General features: G+C 37.6%; 1 protein-coding gene across 1 annotated transcript; it reads right to left on the bottom strand.

Moving 5' to 3' along the window:
- Nucleotides 1-254: 254 nt before the first annotated feature.
- Nucleotides 255-26,343, bottom strand: cep131 (centrosomal protein 131). The gene is made up of 26 exons (XM_081392670.1): nt 26,184-26,343; nt 25,184-25,372; nt 24,377-24,471; nt 22,350-22,461; nt 22,035-22,162; nt 19,974-20,078; nt 19,672-19,848; nt 19,398-19,515; nt 17,910-18,026; nt 17,660-17,813; nt 17,424-17,521; nt 17,154-17,333; nt 16,356-16,547; nt 16,132-16,269; nt 15,845-15,970; nt 14,933-15,049; nt 12,586-12,688; nt 11,866-12,067; nt 10,846-10,953; nt 9,863-9,980; nt 9,241-9,315; nt 7,915-8,057; nt 7,236-7,413; nt 3,407-3,603; nt 3,213-3,273; nt 255-3,104 (listed from the first exon to the last, which is right to left on the bottom strand). Exons 2-26 carry the CDS (start codon nt 25,370-25,372, stop codon nt 3,033-3,035), a joined length of 3,303 nt encoding a protein of 1,100 aa, XP_081248796.1. The 5' UTR covers nt 26,184-26,343; the 3' UTR covers nt 255-3,032.
- Nucleotides 26,344-26,560: the final 217 nt, after the last annotated feature.

Below are 26,560 nucleotides of genomic sequence, written 5' to 3'. Positions count from 1 at the left end.
GTGCAATTAAAGTAGGTTAGTTTGGAAGTTCATTCCACCAATCATTGTGGAACAATTTGAATCAACAGTTTTACATGGAACTCGCTTTAAATGTGAAGAAAAGAGCTGGTTGAAATAGGACAATTTCTGCAGGGGATAAAAACCAAGCAAAAAGCACCAGATCTGAATGCTCAGGGTGGAGAACGGGAGTGATTATGTAATTGCTGGCTTTTGCCAGAGAAAAAAAAAAAAAAAAAGTCAAACAAACTAATTTTCAAGATTTATTTTCATTCTGACAAAATTCGTTACTTCACTGTAGGAAAAAAAAAACAGCTATTAAACTCAATGATCAAAATACAGCATGTGTGTAAAGAAATCAAATTAAGAGCTACATGTTAAAGGGCACATTTAATTTATTTAAAAGCTCAGACATGCAAAAACAAACATTTTAAAAACACAGAGGGAGAGTAGTTTGAAGGCGAAATGATCCAGACATTATTTAAGATAATAAAAGTAGTGTTTTTTCAGACCACAGTTACAAAAGGCCAGGAAAATGGCGACCGGCGCTTGGCTATTAAACACTACACACAAAAGAATGGTTCATTGGCACGAGTGGGACTGACACGCACTGGCCATGCCAACCACGCTGCCATTCAAAGGCAGAAAGTCAGCCAAGGACCTGCATCTGCTGCCAATCTGCATCTGACCTTCACCAAACGCATCTGAAACATTCTCAGAATGTTTTAACGCTTTGAACCTCACACTAGGGTTCGAATAAATTGCATCCAACTGACTTTGGATACACACATTTAAGTGTGATGTCAACAGGTGACTCATGAAATTATGCCTCAGAGAAATCTCAGTATTTACTCTTGAGCCTCCTGTATTCTGCAACGGGTCTGCAGTTTAAGCTTACTCTGGCGTTCCCTCTCTGTCCTCAAATGAGACACCTGATCCACTCATTAGAGAACAGGAATGAGGCACTTTTCACTCTGACCTTTTCCATGTGGTTCCGTTGACTAAACAGCTCACAAATCAGTAAGAATCTGATATACAAAATCCATCAAACAATGGTACAAGAAAGCATTGTCTAACATTGGACGGGAAGTTACGGCTCGCACGTGTAGTTCAACTTTCGATAAGCAATTTAATTTGCCATATAAATCAACTTCTCTGACAAGGGTTGTGTTTTGTAGATAAAGAGAAGTTTTTAAATAGAAGTTCTCTTTTGAATACAAAACCTAAGGTTGCCCAAATGGGATCAACACCTGGGTCAAACATTCCCAAGATAATAGACCAAACATTCAATGATTTTCTGGACTGTGCCATTTTTATTGGCTCTAAATGTTTTGCATGCTACGTCTCCCCGGGCTCAAAGTCATTTCACCAAGAGAGAAGTGTTCCAAGATCAATATTACAGTACATTAGTGGAAGAACAACACTCCTGTAAATTCAAATTCAAAATCATTTCCTGGTTTTCCACGACTGTGGGAACCCTGTATGTTGATTCAGGAACATCCTTCTTGACAAATTAGTCATCTTGTCCCATGACGCTCTGTAGAACCCAGCTCTGCTATCCCAATTTATACTCTTAATTTTCTATCCATCTGATATTTTTATCTACCCAACTTTCTACATCCATCTCAACTCAACCTCATCCAGGTCTCTCACTTAAGTATGTGCAAAATGACTGCACATATACGTTCCGTGAGAGCCGCTAAATCTACTGTCAGTCCCTATCAATCTAAAGAGACGCTCCATACTTAACTTCTCCACCTTACTGCTTTACTGTCAACAAACCTTCGAAAATCTCTATCGCATAGCTGTGCTGCCATCATTCACTGACATCCGAACCAGAACTGGGCTTCACTGAGGGCTCTGTGTGAGCATGTTTGGGTGTCCTGGGGGCTTCTGGGAAATCTCCTGTAATTTAGAGATAGCCTTGGGGGGATCAGGACAAAAGGCATCTGTATGCAACACATAAAAGGCAGGGGAGTGGGGATGTTTGTGTCAGTAGGGGGATAGGCCACTCCTCTTTAATGTGAAGAGTTAACTTCTCTGCTCAGTATCAAAGCCTTTGCTCTTCCCACTTCTCCTGTCCACTGTAATCTCCACCCATTCCAGTGCTGGAGAGAGACGGGAAGAGAGTATGAAGTAACAGAAACATCTGGAACAGTTTACTGTGAATGCCTTTGTGCCCAGCAAAAGGGGCTTTTCCACTTCTTGGGTAATCTCACAAACGCATACAGATTTTACCCTCAAATCAAAATAATAAATGCTAGAAAAGCTTTTTTTTAGGACCATTTTGCAGTGACAATTTCCATGACAATCAATGACATTTTGCCACAATGTGAACCGTCATTATTGTTTTACTTTTGAGGGTTTTGCAATTCCCATTAATCTCGATTGGGATTCTCATCAGATTTCCATTTTTACTATATTATTATAAAATGATTATAATAAAAGCATAAATTAAAGTTAAAATAAATAAAAATACCATGTTGTATAAATACTTTACAACTTAAATAATATATTATTGTATTGAAACTTTTTTTGTTGCTTAATGAGGCATAATTTTTCATAAAAGAAAATTTTCATTTATATATTTTGATTCTGAGGTGAAATATGCATGAGTTTATGAGGTGAGGTTTTGTAAGATTCAACAACATAATAGATCTAAACTCTAGTGAGAAAATGTTTAGTTCATTTGTCTGGCTGTGTGAAAACAGTGGTTCAAAGGAATCTGTAATTTGGTCATATCCGTGCAAGAGAGACCCACAAAAGCCTCTCCTGGAATCCCGGAGAAGATTAAATTCCTCTCTTATTTCTTGCCTTGTTCCCATGGGAATGCCAAAGGCCGCCTTTCTGGATGAAAATCTGGTGGAACTAAAATGTCCACCTAGAATCCACAGTTCATCCAAACAAGCAAAATAAATAAAACAAAAAAATAAAAAACAAATAAAGAGAGGTGGATGTTTCTTTGTGCAGGAGGACGGTATAACAGAAGGGACGGGGTTATGGTGGTGGGAGGGGTCAATGCCCTAACTTGTCAATCATTTCCCTAACAGCTGTTTTCTCTGCTGTTCCAACAAAGACTCAAGATGATCTGCTCTCTTCACCGCAGCCTAAAAGACAGAGGAAAAGACAAGTTAGTTGTGAATCAAAATGTATGCACAACAAGCATTGCATTTACTGCAAGGCAAATATATTGAATCAAATGTGTTGTGATATACCTCATGCTGCTTCCGCAAGTTATTAACAGTCTCTTCCTTCTTCAAAATAGCTGACTTTACTCTATTAAAGGAAGAGAGAACCATTTTTATTGTGGTGAGACCAGAACCTTAATTCAAACATAGTAAAACACCTCATCTGAAGGTTTAAAGCTAATCATATCAGCACTAAAGGAAAAATACTCTTTGCCTCTGACCTCTGATGCACTTCCGCAAGCTCCTCTTCTTTCTCTCTGCTCACTCGCTCCACCTCTAAGCGGAGTCGTGCTTTGGCTTCAGAGATTTCCATCTTCATCCTCCTATTCTCTTCCTCTGTTTCTACAAGGCGCTCAGCAAACTCTTGTCTGATCACTTCTGCTAGGCTGCGGCGCTCATCTGACAACTTATCACGAGCCTGTAGCCAGTTCATGAAAAGAGACAGAGGCAAAGCATGAGGACAGTAGTTGATTGAAAACCCAGCTAAACAAATCACAGCACTTACTGATGCTTAGAATTCCAAGACATTTAATTCCCAAATAAATAAATAAATAAATATGCAAATAAAACAGTTTAAAAGTATTAAAATAGGCTTAAATTATAATATAAATTATAATGTTAGGGTCAAAAAATGAGTCTTCTTGGCAAAAAAGACATTTCTTGGCAGTTCTGTGACATTCTCCGCTGTAGTTAAAGAGTGAAGCAACTGGCCTTGTGTGTCATGTGCAAACTCTAATCCTGGACATCTTATATAACCACAATTGGTAATCTATTTTCAGTCGTTTCACACACATGCATTTACAGTTAGGTGTAACATTAAATAGAAAGTGTCAAAGGTCAACCAGTTTATCACACTTTTAGAGAAACAAGTAGCCTAGCTTTTTCTGAGGAATTCCATCTGAGGAATTCCTGACTTACTAAACAAGTTATTTTTTTTATAAAGTCCAACTCAAAAATATATAATTTTTGAGTATATCATACCATCTATAGATCTATATATCATATCATACTATATATCATACCAACTCATCAATATATCAGGGACCAAGCCCCTGAATCAACTCAAAATGATAATTTTTATATGCACCACGTCTTATTGAGTTCCTTCTCAGATAGACACCATGTCTGGAACTGAAGCATCTTTTGCACCACTTCTGGTGGCGTAAGTAATCTGTATGGAACATGAATCAGTCTGTGTCTGTGGGTCAGCCCCCAATGAGGGTATGATAAAAAAAAAAAAGGTAACACTTTAGTTTAGGGTCTAATGCTCACTATTAACTAGTTTCATTAACATGCAGATGGCAGGGTTTTATCATCACTGAGGTCCCGAATGTGAGGTAGGCTAGTTATGGGGGTTCGGGGGCTCCCCCAAGAAAATTTTGATTTCTCTGATCTACATATGTGCATTTTAAGATGTTTTGAAGGCCAAAAAAATTTGATAACAATAGCTTTAAAACCATGTCACGCAGCTGATTATTTTTCTCTCCTCATCAGCATCACACTCTTTTTCTCTTGCTCTGTCTCTTCCTCTCCTAAAGCTGAGCTTTGACTGATATAGGCTTTTCATTTTTGTCTGTCAGTGAAGAAAGTAAACATAGGGTCAACTGATAGGTTGATTTATGAATCATTTTCTAAGACGCGTTCATTTACTGAAAGCTACTAGGAAACCTAGGTAGCCTAAGTAAGTTTATTAAATTCATTCACAATATGTACACATTCATTATTGATCTTATTCCTAATACAGGGCCGTAGACAGGGCTTTATAATCAAAGAGGTCCTAAATATAAGGTTGAATTTTTTTTATTTCTCTGATATGTGCATTTCAAGACGTTTGAAGTCCAAAAAAAGGATAAGAAATAGTTTTAAAACCATGTCAGCGGGCGGGCAGTAGATTATTTGTCAATACCTGCTCTCACTTCTTATCCTTCACTCTTTCTTTTTCTCTTAGTCTCCTCATCTTGCCCTGTCTCTTCCCCTCCTAAAGCTGAACTTTTTCAATTTACTGAAGGCTCCAAATTATTCTTAACATGTACACATTCATGATTAATCTTGTACCTAACATGATGAAAACGGCTTTGTTAATGTTTCTTGTCCCCTCACAATGACAGTAAACTAATTATTACATTACATGAGTCACGTTACATAGGCCTATTTTCAGTTCAAAATGGTGAAATTAGACAAAAGTATATTCGTTTGCCTGATTATTTTTGTCATTCGTTTCACATTTATGACCTAAAAAAACTGTCAAATATGAAATGTTTAGTTTAGCTACTTCCATCTTATCTCGCACTTGACCCTAAACTGAAGCGTTAGTCGCTCTGCTAAAATTCGCACTCAGCAGCTTCTGTGAACATAAATCCCGCCTACTTTGATTTGATTGGTCATCTCAAATATTCTGACATTGATGAGCAGTGACAGACCAATGAGGCTCAGATGAACACACACACACCCTGTCCTCTGTTTCTGACGTGCACTCTGCTCGGCGGCGCTGCGGATTGAAGATGAAGAACGCACTGAATCTGATTATAACAAGACTGATGCGAACACTATTTCAGATAGCCCGTCGGGCAGGCCGTAATGCATTTTGGTAGCCCAACTGGAAAACACAATAGCCCCGGGACGTCGGGCTAGCGATTTTGCGAGCCCTGTGGTGGAAAGATTTCCATGACAGAAAATGACGTCATAGGGTGCAATCGAATCGGCTTGAGCCACGTAATCAGAGGAAACAAGATTATAGGCTTGTTCGACTTCATGCAGCTCTGCGCAGACCGATCGGCGGCTGACTTGAAGCAGTGCATGCCGGTTAGAAATTTTGTCCGACTTGATGCAGCGCCAACGCCACGTGACTGTGACGTGTGCCATCAAAGTACCGCGAGAGCGATTCGAGAGTAGCCGGAGAACTCAGCCAGCGCAGCTTCTCAAGAGCGGCTGCACGAGGGCTGATGACGACACAGCTGTTCCATGATTGGCCGGATTCACCGCATGACAACGATCACGTGTGTTTCGTGTTTATTCGAACACCTTTAGTTCCTCTAAAGCTCACAAATCAGTTTTTTATAACAGTAAACACTCTTTTCATGTAGTTGCGATGTTATATTGTGTCATGTTTATCAAATTAAAACGGATTAAAAAACGTAGACTCCACTTCATTGATAGTAGCTTATGTTGATTAACTTAAACAGTAGATTAACTTGAACAGACGCTGTATGAAGCAGTACATAAAGTATTGCATGAAAATGTCTCTGAAACATCTGTGTATTATTTGGCAAATATTGCATTTATTTCACTTCAGCTGTGGTAAAGTATGCAAACACCACGTGAGCGGTCACTACGGGAACCACAAAGTGTCCGACTTCACGTCTCCGTTTGCAGCTCCTCCCCGCCTGCACGCGGCTACTCTCGCCGATCGGTGACATCCAGCCGATGTCGAACACACCTTGTTTGTTTCTAGCCTTTACGGTTCAAAAGTTATTAGCATAAACATGAGTGAAACTTTGGACAGTTGGTGGCGCTAGAGGGATTGAGTTAGAGACTACAAATTTGCTATGGTGACTGTTCAGACTGGCCTCTATCAGTGTGCAAATTTCATAACATTCCCGCAAGCGGTTCCATGGGGTGCCATAGACTTGGAAGATCAATAGGAACGTCAACAACTTCAAGAGGTGCATATGCACTTTCAGTGCTTGGCCCCTTATAACTGAGAACTGTTACAGTGTTGTGTATTTAGAGCTTGTGAAACGTAGTGCTTTCACACTAGCACTTTAGGTGCGATCTCGTGAGCACTGTTTTCCGAACTTGGGTGCAAACCGTACCCGAGTCTGCATAAAAAGTTTGGTGTGGTGTACGGTTCATGTGATCTCCAGTAGGGTTCGCTGCTGCTATGAACACAATCGCCGGAATTGTGCCGGAAGCCGGAAACGTTATGTGAAAATGGAATCCTTATGATTCCCATCTCTACCAAGAAATCTACAATGGAGTCTGTAGATTTATAAGTCACCTATTAACTATGAGCGAGGACAAACAAGGCAGCGTCCCCGTGACGGCGGTTACCTGAGTGAGGTCGCTTATCTCTTGCTCTCGTTGTCGTAACAGTGACTGCAGTCGGAGGAGCTCTGCCTCCATCTCACTGTGTTTCTCTCTCATCTCTTGCTGTTTCTGCAGTGCCGCCCGCTCTGAACGCTCCAGATCTCTGATCTCGGCCTCGTATTTCTCCCTCACGCGCTTTATCCTGCACATGACATCCACATTTACATTCAGGTTGTAAAAACCACAGTTCTTCTGCCATATATGTTAAATGGATGGGCTTCAGTGACTTAAATGTAAATGGCCACATATCCTAAATTCAAACTATCCAGGAAGAGCCTAAATATGTGGCTCACAAGGATATTGTTTTATTCAAAACCCTGCTGGAAAAAAGTCAGCATATGAGCTGAATGTTAATTTTTTTCAAATTTGAAATTTGAATTACACACACACAGTATATATACTATACATACATATATATATACATATATATATTTTTTATTATTATTTTATAATTGAAACTCATGATGAACAGTATGGCTACACTGGTCTACCAGCAAGTTACTGGTCAGCAGGGACATTTGTAGCACATACCAAGTTTTACCACCAGTGGAAATAAACTGATGTGAACAAAACTGTAACATCCTGTGCTATCCAGCTCTCCACAGACACACAAGTTCACATAAACAGGAAGGTGGAAACACACCGGTTGTCAGCCGCTCTCTCACACTCCTCTCTTGACCCTCTGGTCTCCTCCTCTAGTCTCTGAATGGCCAGCTCAATCTCTTTGTCTCTCCCTCGGCGCACTTCCTCTTTAAGCTCCCTCTCTCTGCTCAGCAGCCACGCTTCCTGTGAGGGGAAACACCATGTTTTGAGAGGACCTTAAAGACTGTGTAACCTTACACACACTTACAGTTGTAAAACTTTTTTGACTTTGTTAATACAGAGATGGTATGGTTGGTATCAGGGGTGGGTAAACACACTAAACCTGAAAACTTACGCCATAGCAAACTACTCTGTTATCACCTTTAATTCTTGGGACAGGTGGATTATTACTAAACTCGACCAGTCCAAATAGCCTATTGGTGGTACACAGAGGTTAGCCAATCAGGTAATTTGCATTTGCTATGAAATTCTGACTGTTTTAGAGCAAAAAAGCTTAATGCACAAAAGAGATATTTGGAATCTGTCATTTTTTTTTATGTTTTTGAAATAAGTCTCTTATGATCACCAACTCTGCACTTATTTAAAAAACACAAAATTCTTTGCTTTACATTACTCCAGTCTTAAGTGTCACATTATCTTTCAGAAATCATTCTAATATGCTGATTTGCCACTCAAGAAACATTTAATATTTTTTATTACCAATGTTGAAAACAGTTGTGCTGTGTAATATTTTGTGGATACATTATTTTCAGGATTTTTTGATGAATACCGTAGGAAGTTAAGAACAAAGAATAGAACAGCATTTATTTGAAACAGAAATATTTTGTAACAATAAATGTCTTCACTATCACTTTTGATCAGTTGAAAGCATCCTTGCTGAATAAAAGTATAATTTCCAAAAAAACATATATATTGCCCCAAAATTGTTGAAACGTAGTGAAAAATGTATCAATTAGCATTGATGGTAAAACTCAAAGCCAAGAAAATTCAGTATATAGTATTTTCTTGTTGAATAATAATGAACTAAATGTAATCATAACAACTGTTAGTGAAGTGTAAATTTGAGAGTCTTAGAAAGAAGATATTAGTGTGGACTCTATGATGATGTAATTTCCAACTCCCAGTTAACTGCCAGTGTACTGGGAATCCATCCTATATCTTAGTCGATCACTCAAGCTTTATGTGAGATCACCTAACATTAATCATGAGAAAATGAAATTGATAAGTACTGTAGATGTACATTTAGGCACAACTATGACATATGCATACATGCATACGATTGTCTTACTCTGTAAACATGTAAATAAGTGTAGTACAAGATAAAATATATAAACTAATTTCAAAACATGTATACATAAACACATACCTCTTTTTTCATATAATTTTCTTCCCATGTCTGTTTCTCAATTTCAAGCCTTTCCTTCAGGGCCTTAACTTCAACCTAATGAAAAATACAGACAAAAACAATTAAAAGAACCAAAAGAATGAGACCCAACATTCTATATTGCCACAAAAATGTGCTCTGCAAATATTGCACCACCAAATACAGTTCTGGTCTGAAAGTCTCAGGCAAAAAAAAAACAGACTAGACAGGTTAGACAAGGAATGATGTACGGAGGGCAGGAGATGAGTGCTGCACAGAATGACATCTTTAATCAAAAGACATTTCCTGAGAATGTTAAAAACGTATCAATAATACTTGGCATCAATTCAATAATACTGAAAGTTGCATTTACTGCTGGCTTCCTTTGTTCATTGTTCTTACATTTTTTTGGTACTACTCACAAGAAAGTATTAGTTATACACACAGAACTGTAACCAAAGCATGTGGCTGGTTGCAGCATTTGATGTTACAATTTCTGATTGCTAAACATCTCATTGTGTTCGATGCAATTAAAAAGAGGCAGAGTCAAATGATGGAAGAATGCTTTACTTGAATACATAACAGTTTGTGTGGACTAACATGACTATAGATGTGAGTGTGTTACCTGGTGACGTCTCTCCTGCTCATCTCTGCTCTTCTCCAGTTCTTCTCTTAACGCTCTTCCTGCCAATGAGCTGTTGTCTTCCAACTGCTTCCTTAAGTCTTCCAGCTCAGCATGCTGCCTATATCACACACACACACATTCACATTTAGTTTTAACGTAACTTGAATGTTTCATCTCGTCCCTCTCTTTTGGAAAGACTTAAAGCCTTTATTTATAATGCATTATAAAGATCTTCATAATAAACATTATGTAATAATGCATTATATCTTTTCATAAATAATTGTAACCAAAGTTAAAATGCATTATATTATTTGCAGATCCCTTGTTGCATCTGAAATTTGTTGTTTGCCATGTGTTTTAATGCTTTACACTTTATAAAGGTGTTCAGTGAACAGACAAGTATTATAATGTATTATTTAATTACATATACGGTAAATGGTTATGGTTGTAACTGTGGTTGCAATTATTCATGAGACCATTCAATGCAACATAAGGCATAATTAATGCATTAAAATAATTTTAGAATGCACGATATATAAAGGTTTTAAGTAAAGTGTTAAATATTTTCAAATCAGTATTTTTTAGTCAACTAAAAATAAATATTTAAAATAAATCTTGAGAATCTTGAGTCACTTGAGAAGCAAAATAATTTTGTTTTATGTGATATACTTTTATTTTGTTTCGTGTAATATATCTTATAGCTATTACTCCATTGGATTTTTTCGTTTTAAGCATTAATAAGATTTTTTATTAAAAAGGAAAAATAAACTTACAAGACTCAAGATGTATTCTCTGAAAATGATTTAAAAAAAATGTGTTGATATTTTTACTTGAACAAAAATCAACCATCCCAACGAGGAAAAGTATTGAAGTTTCTTAGTGTAATTATTTATGACAATTCCTAGCTAGCAACTTTTGTCACCCAATGGTTCAGCCAGATAAACAGCCTGGTCATGTGACCTTAAACATCCTTTAAACCTGACCTGGCTCCCAGCTGTGTGATTCGCTCTTTCTCCTCAGACACTTCCTTATACAGGCGCCTCCTCTGCTGCTGCAGTGCGTTCTCCTCTTCCTGCAGCTGTTTCTCAAACCTGACACACAAACACACATTCATTTACTCAGTTGTGTTCTCATAATTCAATGCAGGTGAAATTAAGACTTCATCTTTGTTTTACGTATACACAAGGATCTGAGGGATGAAATTACTGTCATTGTGAGAATATGTAATCGTATAAAAAATAAAAAAGTAATTTTAATCTGATTATGAGTATTTTAAAAATGTAATATAATCTAATTGTAAGTATGTATATCTCGTTTATATATTATAATCAGATAAATGCAGCCTTGGTGATCTTACCAACCCAAACTTTTGAACGCTATCCAAAACTGTATTTCAGTCTGATCTTCACACAAAGCTATCATGTGGCTTCAGCATCATATGGGCCACGTTTATGGTCCTTTTATTGTATTTATATGTCTTTTTAGGAGCTTGACCGATGTGGTAATTATGAACTCTTGTTGTAGAGAAAGAGCTGCATGAGGAGTGTATGACAGAAGTTTGTGTGTGAAATAAAATGATCTTTGTAGCAAATTATGGTTCACAGATATAAACCAAAGGTTATTGGTAATTTAAAAAAAGAGATAAAGCCTTTGACATGTTCTACTTCAACATCCTTTTTTAACAGAAAATACATAAACAGGAAAGAAAACTACAATTTCACAGAACAGCAGTGTTAGTGTGAAATAATTATAATTAGCTTTATATAAAAACAGCAGACTCTATATTCTTTATTCTTATAACTAAGTAAGTGTGTGTGTGTTCAAAAGCTGTATTTAGCTTTGAGATCATGTCTAGCCAGTTTCCTCTGTCGCACTTTCCAGGCCAGTTTGAGTGTGTTTGTGTTTTCTAACATCTGTGAACACGTCGTCTTGGCTGCCCATCTCTGTCACTGGTTTGATCTCTGATGAACAGATGTGCACTGGACACATGTGAGTGTGTGTACCTTTGCTTAGCCAGTTCTCTCTCTCTCTGGCACTGTTCATCTCTTTCTCTCTCCAACTGCTGTCGTAACTCCTCGCTCTGCCTGACGTAGCGCTGAGCGGCCCTCTCGTCTGCCTGAAGAAGCTCTGCCTCGTGAAGAACTCTCAGTTTCTTCAGCTCCTGCTTGTGTTTGGAGATCAGCTTCTGAATCTCTGGCTCCAGACCTGGAAGAGACAGTTTTCAAACATTATAAAGAACTAATATAAATATTTGCAGTATAGCATTCAAATAATCATGGGAGTTCCAACAGAATTTAAAGGAGGAAAAGAATAAAACATCACACTATTTGCTGATGCAAGTAGGTATTAACATGCCTTTGCACAGTACTGTATATACACACTGTATATATTAAAATCAAAACGGGTGTCAGATGAGTGATATGCAGTTTGAACAGCTTGAAAGTCCTTGGGACATTATTATTCTCATTATTATGTAAGCAATTAAAAACCAGTTTGCTCTGTCTCCAGGTTACGCACAAAGCTAATTATGGAATGTGAATACATTTTTCACAGGTGTGTCATATATCAGCCATTTTATTTATGTCTTTAGGGCACAGAGACAAATCATAAACATGTGACACATTTTGGCAGAAACATGCAGACTGGGCTGAAATGGATACTGTTGAAGCATCTGGTGATGTGGCACTGGTACAAACAGACACTTGTTGTCGAACTCTGCTGACCTTTCACAGTGATCTCCTTGATCTTTTTGGTCTTCTCATCGATCCATTTCTCCCGGCGGATCTTTTCTGTGGCACTCATTAACTCTTTTAGCTTCTTAATCTCCTGTGTGGAGGAAGAAGGATGGTTAAACAGAAAGAGAAAACATCACCAGCCCCAGAAAGAGCGCAAATGAATGGGAAAGACTGCTACATCTTGAGACAGGCTCTTAAAATAACTATTTTAACTTGACACGGTGCATTAATAACACCATGCTGAGTGATTAACTCCCGCCAAGCCAGTCACGGTGAAAAATAAAATAGTCTGGCGCTTATTACGATAACTACGGTAATCTGCAGGCAGCACAAAAAGATGAGCTTTGAGGCGGTTTCCTTTTATCAAGTCTTCAGCAACACCAAAGCCTGTCATTTTCTTCTTACTGACCCACACTTTTGAACAGTAGTGTACAGTAGATCTAAATATATATTGTCATACACAGAACATCCTGACATCCACTTTAGCCCTGCATTTATAAAAGTTCATGAGAGAAGTAGTGATGACTGATTTGTTAATTGTTTAAATGTTCTTTGTGAACTGGATCAATTGAGTCAATAAAAAGATCCACAAAGAATAATTAGCTCATGAATCAGACATCACTACTTTTCTCATTGATGTGCCAAGGTGACCATAGCCGATGTTTGAAGATTTCAGTTTATTACAACTTAATTTTTTTTCGTTTTCTCACCCAAAGATATTGTATGACTTCAGAAGTCTTGAAATATTGCCATATGGATCACTTTTATAATGCTTTTGTCTTTTTAAAAGCTCCATTCCATATTCACTGTAACTGCATTAAAGAGAGTGACCAGCACATTATTCATAATTTTAGTGGTCCATGGGAAAAAAAAAGAAACTCATACAAGTTTGGAACAACATGACTGTGAGTAATTAATAACACAAAATACTCGTTTATTGGATGAGAACTAAAATGATAACAATGGGGATGTTCTCATTTACTACTGCATTTAAAAAGAAACTAAACAGCTGAAGTCACTGAATAGGTTTATTCATCAACCATTGGCTGGTTGCATACACCGCTTAGACCGATTGTACATGTAAATCAACTAATTTTCCTCTTTAAGACCGATCATAACTTCATAAAGTCATTTACATTGGCCTAATTTGAATCTGATTTAAATTAGACAGATTACCCTTGGCTAACTGCTAGTTGGTCAGACTAGTTCTTAAGGCACAGTCTTCACATGATGGTTGTGTTTATACAGCAGGCCACACATGTTACAGTTTTTATAATGTTAGAATTTGTTCTGTGCATCTTTCCATGTCGCTGGGGATTCACTAGAGCAATCAGTGGAACAGAATGATGAATAATGAGTGAATGGAACATGAAAATAAAAGTATTAAACTTGAATTATATTAAATGTGCACTCAACATTACACCTTTACGGTATCTTTTCTGTTTGGCTATTTCTGTATTTTGTTTATGAATGCATGACAGATCAATATAACAAGTGCCAAAGCAATGGAAAATCACTGGAATATTGATATTATCACACACTAAATTAGCATACTGAATCGAAACTCATCTTACTCAGCAAATATTTAACCATTTACATGCAGCCACTTGCACTGCACAGTGATGTGTGTTTATTACAGACTGAAAACAAGTCACATTGCAGAGGGTTATGACAATGGCAAAGCAGCTCCAATTTAGCGTTTCTTTTATGCAAAATCAAAGCCTAAATCTGAAAATAAACACTGTATGTTTGCTGCCTTACAAGAACTGCTGGTTCCTTGAAGTTTAAAAAAAGAATGCAAGGTTAATGGCTCCAAGCAAAATAAAGCTGTCTCTGTAAGTCAGCGTTGAGAGAAGAATAAAAGAATGGAAATGACAGAACAATGGAGTGATGAGGGTTAGAGAGAAAAACAAGAGTTACCTCGCACATGGGACCCAGAATTTGCCACACCTACAGGCAGACGGAAGGACAGATAAAGAGAGAAACGCACAACAAATGCAGAAAGAGAAACCGTTAGCAGTGGCAAAAGCAACTGAGCAAGCGAACATGCATTTGATGGTGTGCACAAGTTAATACAAACATACTCAAGATTGTGTGCAGAAACACAGCTAATGACAGCAGCAGAGAAAACCACAAACCACAGTGAAAATAAGAAATGTAGAAACCAGTACACGTTTGAGATTGAGGCACTACAAGATACACTTGAACAGACATTTAAAGGTCGATCGCCCCCTTGTGGCCAAAGCTGATGCAAAAACTGCTCAGACCCTGAGGCACCTCCTCTGCAGCAGGTCCTGATAGGATCACTGCACCACTTCATTAAAACTCAACTCACCAGCTCATGTTGCTCCTGCATCTGAGCGATCTTCTTAGTGTATTTCTGGTCCACCTGCTTGAGTTCTCCTACTACTTCCTCACACTTTTCACTCAGGGCCTTTTTATCATCAATCAGCTGAGAGAAAGAGAGAGAGAGAGACACATTAATACAAGCACAACCTAATCTAGCAGTAAGACTAGAATGTCACAATATTTCACGCTGATTGATTTTATTTTATCAAAAATACAGTAAAACGGTGTTATTATGTATTATATATTATTATATTATATAATATATATTATTACAATTTAAAATAAAAATTTTAATCAACTAAAAGCTATTTTATAATGTTACTGTGATGACAAAGTAATTTTTTCAACAGCATTCTTCAGAAATCATTATGCTGAATCATCAATATGCTGATTTGCAGTTTAAGAAACATTCCACATCAATGTGGACCAGTTGTGTTGCTTAATATTTTTGGAAACTCACGTAAAAATATTTCAGGATTCTTTGACGAATAGCTCCGATCTTTTGTGATGTTAGAAATGTCTTTACTATCATTTCTGAACAATTGAATGCACCCTTGTTGAATAAAAGTATTAATTTCTTTTAAAAAATACCCTTATAAACATTTGTAAATTTTGCAATTGCATACATTTTTTTAAATTGACATGATTTTCATGACAACTAAACATCTGTTTTCTCCTGATCCCTGTAATCCATCCAAATAATTTATTCTAGATTTTGTTTATTTTTGTAATTCTCACCATTCTCAATGATGAATTTTATTACTGTAAAACAATAATTAGGGAAGAGAAGTTTGTAAAGACAAATTTGATGATTGATGAAAGTTGCTGAATAGATGCTGTATAGAGGCTATTGTCTTGTCTTTAAATGTCTTGGTTTCTCTATGCTTGAGATTAATACCTGGTCTATAAACGTCAGGTGTCTCTGTATCGTAGCTTCATACTGCTGTTTCTGTAACTGGGACGTATGATTGAGCTCTTTCTCTGTCTCCTTCACATGCCGGATCGTCAGCTCCCTCTGCTGGGCCTAAAGACACACATTCATATTTACAAATTAGTCTCAGGCAGCACTATTCACAGATCTGCGGTTGCAGATTTCACGTAAACATTGGTGAAAGTCATCTGAGGTTGTGTAGAGTATTCTGAAACATACAGATGATAATATATGCATATGTGTGTTTGTTTTACCAGCGCTGTTTGTAGCATATTGACGGTGCGTTTTTTCTCATCTAGCTCCAGTTTGAGTCTCATCATAGAGCCGGTGACCTCAGCAGCTGTGGCCGAGGCTTGTTCCACAACTGCTAGATCTTCCTCTGACAACACCACCTACACACACACACATATGAATATAAAATTCAGTGCTGATATAACATAAAACTTAATAACTTCATATAGTCAGTTCAAATGTTTACCTCTCTATGTGATCCAGAGGTGACCGAGCGTGGTCTCTCCTGCTCGGACTTCTCCATCTCATCCAGGAAGCTCATAATGCTCTGCAGTTTAGCTTCTGAAAGCAGAGCGCCCCCATCTGGAAGGACTGGAGTCTGACTCAGCTGCCTGTGCCGTTCCACATTATCAGTCGTCAGGGAGTTGGCGTCTCCATCCTAAGAAGAAAATGTATGTGAAGGTTAGCCAATCATAAAAAGGTCATTTACATTGCTGTTCAAAAGTTTGTGGTCAATTAGATTTTAATTATGTAAAAAAAAAAATGAAATTGTATTCAGCAATGATGCATTAAATTGATCAAAGGTACAGTAAAGACATTTATAATTTTACAAAATATTTATTTTTCAATAAATGCTGTTCTTTTCAACTTTCTATTCACCAAAAAATCCTAAAATATGTATCACAGTTTGCACAAAAATATTAAGCAGCCCAACTAATAAGAGTAATAATAAATGTTTTTGAGCAACAAATCAGCATTTCAGAATGATTCCTGAAGGATCATGTGACACTGAAGACTGGAGTAATGATGCTGAAAATTCAGCTTTGCCGTCAAAGGAATTAATTATGTTTCAATATGTATTAAAATAAAATAAAAAGTTGTAATATTTCACAATATTAGTTTTACTGTATTTTTAATCAAATAAATGCAGCCTTGGTGAGCTTAATAAACTTCTTTCAAAAACATAAAAAATAAACCTTACCACCCCCAAACTTTTGAACAGTAGTGTATATACAGAACTGAAGATAAGAAAGTGTCAATCCACCTTGTCAATCCACGCATACTTGTCCTTCCTGTAGCTCTTGGGCTCTGACAGTCTCTCTGGCTCCTCTTCTAAGAGCTTCAGTGTGTCTAGCAGGTCATTCAGAGTGGTTTTTGACTGCGTCCTGCTCGATGGCGCGCCCTGCCGCTGGTCCTCCATGCTCACAGACCTCTGGAGGATCTCCTTAGGGCATGAAGCAATGTGATAAGCAAAAGCTTTAAAATAAAAATTCACAGCTGGTGAAAATAGGGCCAGTTTGTTGTAAGTGGTTACCTGTGAACACTGAGATCCTCTGCACACAGAACCAACAGGTGACGCGGCCCTCAAATTCGTCACATCATCCAGATCAGGCACCACATTTACATTAGAATCTAAAGAATAAATGGCAAAGTTTGAGACTACTTAAGAGTGATTTATGTGACCACATGAAATTCACCCACAAAGTATAAAAGGACGCAGAATAAGGTAGAGGAAATCGAGTTTGATCAGAGACCCAGAGTAGTGCACACCTGTGTTCATAGCCTTGACGTCAGTGGGAGAAGTGGGTGAACTCTTGGTGAGTTTTTTACGGCCCACTTTCCCAGCATGTCTTATTGCCTCTACCTCCTCCTCTGCGATCTGTTGTACCTCTGCAGCACGTTGGGCTCTTTTCTGCTGAAGCTCCTGTTTGGATGCACAAATGATGCAATAATACGTCAGAAAACATTTAACATACATTAGCCAACACAAACTACAATAGCATTGCAAACTACACTCTACCTGTATGGCGGTATGCCGAGCCAGACGAGCTTTCTCCTCCCTGATGTGTTTTCGATCATCTTCTTTCTTCTTCAGTGACTCAGTGGTTTTTTCCTCCTCTGCTCTTTGCTCCCTCTCCTAGGGAAAATACACAGAATTACCCACAAGAATGGAGTGATACCTTTGAAATAGGCTAGATACCAAAGTGAAAGTGATGTTTAGCCAAGTATGGTGTCCCATTCTCGGAATCTGTTCTCAGCATTTCACCCATACAAGTTCACACACACACCGTGGTGTGAACATACATTTTTTACTGCAGTGCCCGGGGAGCAATAGACCTATCCGTAAGCCCCCCCCTCGAACGCAGATGAGCCAATGGCAGTTAAGTATCAATTGCACGGGGACCGGAACTTGGGACATCTTTAGGTTTCAGCGTCATAGAGAAACATTGGAAGATCCGAAGCTCTCATCGATTTTATGATGTTTATGTTACAAAAATGGTAAAACTATGTGCATGAGGTTCTTTTAACACTGATTCCAGGTATCCCGAGAGGATGGGCATGGGTATTCATCTATTGAATCACTGTACTGTGCGCACGTTCACCAGCGCGTTTCAAAAGTGTGATAAGATTTGCGCGAATGGACCAATTATCAGCACAATACGAATGAAGCCAGGTTTATTCATAATATCAATAAATGTGAGTGCAGTAACCTGGTTGCCTAAGGATTCAACCCCAATCCCAATGAAGACAAAAACGTTAATTTTCTGGTTGCCATACTCTCAATAAGCTACAATTAAAGTTAGTGAGTCCATGCTAACATACAAACCTAAATAGCTAACTGTTCTCATGTCATGTACAGTTTAGGTCAGAAACACCTGATGGCTCAAAAGACAGCCATCTGCGAACTTGACGACCGTAACACAAGGCTTCTCCCGCTTGCATTGTGATCTGTAAACCCTCGCTACCAAATTAATCGTGTTACGTACCATATTTATTTTGAAATCTTTTATATATCCCTCCATAGCATATTTAAGTCCCACTTGAATGCTCCTCGACAAGAGGTGGTCCTTCTGTGTCCAAAATGTATCAAAAGCATCTTGTGACAAGGTTTTCACACGGACAGCTGTCATTGTAAGATAGTTAGCAACTCTGTTTGTTTTTCCGAGACAGCAACAATAACTAAGGGGGGCTGGGCTTACCGGTCAATTGGGGTCTAGGTGCTTTGCTCAAGGGCACCTCAGTTGTGGGTAATGAGGGTGGAAGAGAGTGGTCATCTTAAAGACATTTTCTAATTGTCTATGTAACATCTAAGAGACATATTGCAGATGAGCAAACACTCTAAAAAATGCATCTTGCAGATGTAAATGCAGACATCAAATAGACATCTCTGTGATGTACATGTGCTATCAGGGATATAATATACTATAATATAATATAATACAATACAATACAATAAAATATAATATAATTCAAGGTATTATAAACCTTCTTGGGTGAAATACATTACCTTCTTTTTAGATGTGAGGAGGTGTTTGATTGTATTCTCATTGGCTCTCTTTCTGTTGGCATGGCGACGATACCAACGCTGGATGATAATAGCAGCATGGTTCACCTGCTGAATATACCTGTAATTTTTTTTTTAAGTGTTTAACCATGTACAAACAAAGGCCATTTTTGAAAAGTCTGAAATGTCTAAAGGCCAATCAAACATTTGTACGGACATGATTACGTAATAAAACAACTCAAGTGCAAACATATGAGGGCTGGAAAACACTGCTGACCTTTCGGCCTCCTCCTCGGTCACCTCTCGTCTGCGTGGCTGACCTGGGCTTCGGGGACTACGGGGGGCGTTGTTGTTGGAGCTCGATGACGCAGAAGAGAAATTCTTCTGAGACTTAGTAAGAGAACCACTCACATCCAGAGTCGAATCATCATTTACGGTGGCTTTGATTATATTACTGTAAGAGGGAGAAAACTGTAAATGTGTAAGCCTGGAAACAGCATACTCTAGCAAAAATAGAGCCTTATGTCTAAGATTAGTTCACAGAGCTGTGCAATCATTTAACGGTCATTATGAACCTACTTGAAGGAGGGTTTCTGATTGGAGCTCTTGGGAGTGAGGGGTTTCTCTGAGTGGTTGTTATGGAGGATGGTGGTCACAGAGTTTCCCACAGCTGCTTTATTGCTCCTGAAAGTCAACACACAGACATCCTACATATTCAAATACATTTTTGCATAATATAATAATTAATTCTATTAATATATATCAATATAATATGCTGTATATTGAAAGAAGTATTTTTGAAAGTCTCATACGCTCACCAAGGCTGCATTTATTTGATTAAAAACCGTTAAAACTATGGCTGCATGATTAATTGAAATAAAACTGAAATCGCGATTTTGCTTAGTGCGAATATGAAATCAAAAAGGTTGTGATTTTTAATTAAATATATGGAACACTGCGATCAGAGCGGCTTGATCGGTTCAGAAAATGCTGCTCTATCTCTGCAAACGCTGAGTTCAAGTCACTTATAATGTGCATTTGAAAAGTAAAATGCACCAAACATTAAGTTTTTACTCCAAACTCACTTCATAATGTTTGAAATAACTTCCATTTGGGATCTGAAGTGGCTTCTTATCACAGAATGAGGCAGACAATATGTTACTTTGTAGTATTCTATACTGTAATTAATGCTAAGTCGATTAGCACTGCATTATAATTATACTTTATTCTTATGAAAATACCTGATATGACTTGAACACAGATAAACCATGTTTACTGTCTTCATGTTTAGTAAGTCAAAGCGTTTCTATCTTTTTTTTTTTATTCAGCTACCTACAGTGATAACTGGATGCCTTTGTCCATATTAGGAATTTCCTGGAAGTTTTATTACTTCTGTGAGGCATATTTGGACTTTCTGCACAAGGGCGCCCTTCAGCTTCCAGTATCAATGAAACATACATTACATGTGTTTATAACGCTCAATAATGCTCATACCACCCTATTCTCTCTAAAGAAATTTTCTCTAAAGAATGTTTTTTTCCTCCGGTGTAGTGTACAGAAAAGCTCCTTTCTAATGATTTATAGTTATAGGCCGTCTGCATGTTAACAGGACCTGCAGTTTTCCATAAAATAAAATTTCTCTTAAAAAATTATATTATTGTTATAATTTTAATTATTATATTATTATATTTATTCTTAAATGTATTGTATTTTTAATTTTTAATAATAAAATAGTAATAATTCTTATTTTTGTTAATATTTTTATTTAGTATTAATATTCATAATTATTATTAGTCATATTGATGTACAAGCACAAAATTTGGGGCCAAATTTTGCAGCTCTACAAGCAGGCACAACAAACCTGGTGTTCTTTATAATTTTTAATTTTAATTTGCTTTAAATGTTGCATTTTAAAACGCAATTTATCCAGAAAATATGATTTTTTTTTTTTTTTTTTTCAAAATTGTGTGGCGTTAGTAAAAACAGTAATATTGTGAAATATAATGACAATTTAAAATAACCATTTTATATTTTAATATATTTTTAAATTGTATTTATTCCTGTAATGGCGAATCTGAATTTTCAGCAGCCATTTCTGTTACTTCAGTGAAACATGATCCTTCAGAAATCATTCTAATATGATGATTTGGTGCTCAAGAAACATTTCTTATTATTATCAAATAAAAATTTGTTTAGGATTTTTTCATGAATAGAAAGTTCAAAAGAAGAGCATTAATTTGAAATAGAAATGTCTTTACTGTCACTTTTGATCAATTTAATGTTTCAAAATAAAAATGCATAAAAATTAAATCTTACTGATACCTTACAGAAGAAACTCACAATTTAGGAGCAAATTTCAAGACTTCAAGCATGAACTGTTATTTGAAAAGGATTTTTAAGATAATTAGAAACATAAATTCTGTCAAGTGTATCTAAACATTCTGGTTCTGTATATTTAAAAGCCTTAAAGTCGAAAGGAATCCTAGCAATCTTCTCCCCAGGGCATGCTCATGCTTTAATTGACAAGCACAAAAAAAAAGGCATAAACTTGTCAGTGACACTGTTGTCATGGCAACAGCAGAGTTGGAAAGCTAAACCATGAGGACAGTGTCTACGCTGTCGGAGAAAATGGCCTCCCACCTGTTGTTGGCAGTGAAGTTGGCAGCCAGAGAGACGCCAGCTTCCCTCTTCTTCAGCCCTGTAGGAGAATCCATACTGCAGGTACTGTGAGAGCTGCTGGGCACAGGGAACACTCTCTGCTGATCATCCTGAAAGCAAGACAGACCACGTGACTTTTAATCTTACCACTGTTTAAGGCCTTTTGAGTTCATACATTCTGTTAAGTTACTTTTCATGGCATAACAATCAGAAGGGCCAGTTACCCTTAAAAAACGTTTAATAAGATCTGACAATCACAATGGCATGAGACAAAGTAGTGGATGAGTTGGACATTACCAGGATGTTCCAAGTGGTACGGTCTTTGGACGTCTTGGAGAGGCCGGCCAGTTTTCTACGTCCATCAGAGCTGCTGTTGAACAGAGCCAGGAAGTCTTCTGTGTGGCCTTCACTGCAATCAGACGCAGAGAGAGGGAGGAAGGAAGGAAAGAAAGGTCAGACTATTACACACCAAACACACATGAGGAACATATAATACTGACACTTCCGTTAATGTTTTTAAAAGAAGTCTCTTTTAAGTCTCTTTTAACCCCAAGGCTGAATTTATTTGATCAAAAGTACAGTAAAAACAGTACTATTGTGAAATATTCTTAGAAATTAAAACAACCGTTTTCTATTTTAATGTAATTCAAAATATAATTTATTAAAGAGGTATATTTATTATATAATATAATTATATTATTGCTATTGGTACATGCTATAAATTAATAGTTGTTGTATAGGGTTTGTTCAAATGCTTCTTATAAACATTAGGAATACCTAGCATGTGTTTCCTTTCTTTAGAACAAAAATAAAGGCAAATCTAGTGCATGACCTGAGATTCAGCTCCAGTAAAGCCAACCAGACTATTTAAGCTAAACATATCAGACGAGCATATCAAAAAAAAAAGTTCCTTTTTCTGAGGTGACAACAGCTGCACTGGGCTCCCAGCAGAGGAATGCTACAGCAGAGGGGCAGATGTCCATAAGCATATGGCAATCGCACCCCTTAACATTTAAATTGCATCAAATGTTTAACATGATGTCCACCCCTATGTCTGACCCACCGGCATCTGCGCTAGCAACTTCAGTATGCATTTGTGAGTGTTTTGGGGGTGTGAGGGGCGCCTAGCGTCAGCTGGTCCAATGAAAAGCAATTCAAGGTACTGCATTCCTCCACATTTCCTCTTTTTAAGTGATTCAGAGGAAAGAGGGGTCACGGAATGACAGTTATTAAACACCAGAAGGAAGGGGGAAGGGGTATTGGGTCGTTCCTTCATTTAAACCCCTCTGTGGCATCCCAGGATGCAGTGGGAGGGGAGGGGAGGGCAGGACTGGCAGCTGCCGGACAAAAGAATTTCAGCATGCACACTTCTCCTTTCACTGCGTTCTCATTCGAACGAAACCGGAGACCCCGGCTCCCCTCTTGACAAAGCTGAACCCGGGCCCCCTCTTGCTTGTCTAGTGTTGCAGCCAGCGGGCCACAATAGCTATTGTCTGGGGAAAACCAAATTCACTCAAACCCCCAGCTGTTGCTGCTTTAAGGGTATAAACCCCCAACCTCCACGTCTAGGAGGTGATCAAGCAAGCATACCACAGCTTGGGTGAAGCGAGTGCATGAAGGCATGTGCACTAGACATGTGCGTGCACAAACATGCCATCATTGCTTTAAAAAAATCATACATGTTGAATAACCTCTCACTCATGTCCCTTGGGGATTATCCATTCTCAAGGTCTGAATAGGACAGCTGGCAGTGAATCTCACAAAACATGATCTTATTTCATCGCAAAATCAAAAGAAATCAATCAGAAATTATATGTTTCATAAAAGCCATTTTTTTATTTTTGCATTGAGACAGCATTTTAATTATAATTAAACAGATTTTTCCCTCAAATTCTCATTACCGTAATGCAAAAAAACAAACAACTGTATTCTAAAATATATCTTAATCCTTTAATAATAATATAATCCCATTAGATTCTAGTATTTTTTTAACAGTATTATAAAAGCAAACGCTACATTTTGTAAAGTAACTCAGCATAAACTACAGAAAGCACAACATATGATGTATAAAATACTATACAACTTAATATATAAGGTGCAATATCCTTTTTTTTTGCACCACGGTAATGAGAATTGGAAAGAAAATGTTTCATTGTAATGAATATAATAATGTCACAAACAACCCTAAACCTATAGATCCTAAAAACAAGCTTAATTTTATTAAATGGGATTGAATTCTTTTTCCTTTTTTTTTTTTTTTGTTGAGATTCATCAGCACCAGAAGAGTCAAATGGCATGCAAATGAATGACAGATGGTTCTGTACCTGGGGCTCGTGTTGGCCTGCTGGTTCACCTGTGTGGTGCTGTTAGACCGACGCAGGTTCTTAATTGCCCGTGAGCTTCCCAATCCAGCATCAGTCTGCCAACAAGAAGAAGTGCAAAACAGTTACTTGGCCTGCTGTAGACTAAGAACAGGTTTAAAATGGAGCATCTCTCACTTTAAAGGAGCAGTTTTTACACCCAACATTTGGTTACAAGACAACCAATGCTGTTATTGATGTCCAAACTGCACAGTAATATTGCATTACTTTCAGTCTGTTCTTACACAAAGTTATCACATGGTTTTAGGCGATGTGAAATGTAGTGCAAGAGTCATATGTATTAATTTACTTATATGGAGCTGAAAAAAAATCTATATGAAGGTGTATTAAAAAGTATATTTTTGTGTTCCAAAAAATATGATGGTGAGTAAATAATCACAGAATTTATTGCTGTACTTTAACCAAAGAAAGAATGGTGATATTAAATATCCTTATTTTCATTAGCCCAAATCTTAATAAATTAGTCAAATGGTGAAGACAAACACATGCATGACAGAAACGTTTCCTTTAAGACAAATGCAAGTCTCCAAGGGAAGATGGTGGCGTCAAGAGTCCAATTTTATGCTTTCATTTAATGGTTATCTCAATAGTGGCAATGAAAACACATAATTTAACTGCTGTGCATAAAATAAAGCATAACCTGCTTTGTCTTAATCACTCTGAAGTGCTATGTATATACAAAGTTATGACCATCTTGATTCCCCTTATACAAGAGACACCTACTATAATATTGTAGCCAAACAGACTCACCAAAGTGTTTCGCTTCCCCCGGCCGTCACTGGCCACAGACACAGATATGGATCGAGAGAAGTGTTTTCCAGGTGAAGCACTGCTGGGTCTGCGGCCCATTGCGAGCTGAGAGCCGGTCAGGCTGAGGTCCGGTACGTCTCCAGCTGCTCCTGTCTGGATCGATGCGGATGGACTGCGAGTTGTATGCATCTTAAAATGATGAGCATAGAAGAGCTCAAAAACCACAAAAGTAGTGCTGGATACTGTCAGGATTCCCACAACTTTAGACTAATGAATTTCCAATGTGATTAATAAATCACTGTTATAATACAATTATTTTATACATATTGTATTTACACTGATTTAATATTTTAGAGCTAAGCATAACTAGAAACATCTATATTGGCTGACTTATAAACATTTCCATCACTTTGAAATCTCAATGTTCAGTGTCTCTTATATTTCATGGTTTTCCCATGACCGTTAGATCCTATAGATTAGAAGGTGGAATACCATAGTATTTATGTCAACACGAATACTGTAAAAGATGCTGTTGAAAGTCATCCATGGGCCAGTCTCTATGGTAACAGATTCAAAGCATCAACACCGTCCATCATATATCAAAAGATTTCCAAACACTGTTTGGTTTCCCTAAATAGTTTATATTATCTGTAAATTGGAAACTATATATAAAACTAGATATCAATATGACAGTCTAGAACTTTCTATTACAATTGTCTACAGTTTAAACACACAAAAACAAGGACGTTTTAAAACCAAAGGCCTCCTTCGGTATCATCAGCTCAAACCTGATGAAGGTCAAAACACAATACACTGCCTCTGAGAAACATTGCAAAAAATATAAACGGATGTTTTATTGAATAGTTACTGGATACTACCACAGGATTGCATTGACTTGGTTCAGCTATGGCGAAACTGTCTTTCTTGCACCACTTCTTGCTAGCTTCACTTGATAAACACGACGAATACAGTAGGATTAAACTGTCAATCCACTGCTTACCTTCTCTAAATCGTCCACATCAGATGAAGCAACTGTCTTTATTCAAATAAGAGCGTTGTTATTCCCGTTTGGAGCGTCTGACAGTGATTTCTCCTCTGTCTCCAACTCCACAGCGCAACATCTTCTCATTGGCAACCAGAAAACACACACGAGCGCCGCCCATTAAGAGTTTTGATTGGTGGAGATACGAGCAATCTGATTATCTGATTGGCTATTTCGATGTGTATTTTATACATGATGGCTGAAAGAGGCGTGACGAAAAGGCAAGATAGGTAGGCGTGCTGCACAGGCGGCAGATGTGGTGTCAATTTGAGCTACTGAGATAAATAATTTACTGACTTCTAGTAAGGGAGCTTTAAATGTGACACACTAATTAA

This window comes from Scardinius erythrophthalmus (assembly GCF_964197995.2).
Source record: "Scardinius erythrophthalmus genome assembly, chromosome: 18".
NCBI lineage: Eukaryota > Metazoa > Chordata > Actinopteri > Cypriniformes > Leuciscidae > Scardinius > Scardinius erythrophthalmus.
Note: the sequence above shows the minus strand (reverse complement) of the source record. Positions and strands in the feature narration are given on the sequence as shown.

Coding starts and splice junctions, on each gene's coding strand:
- cep131 (XM_081392670.1), bottom strand. CDS start 25,372: ATGCATACAACTCGCAGTCCATCCGCATCGATCCAGACAGGAGCAGCT. Junction 19,849..19,973: donor AATCAGAAACCCTCCTTCAA/GTAGGTTCATAA, acceptor TCCCTCTTACAG/TAATATAATCAAAGCCACCG. Junction 17,814..17,909: donor CTCGGCATACCGCCATACAG/GTAGAGTGTAGT, acceptor GCATCCAAACAG/GAGCTTCAGCAGAAAAGAGC.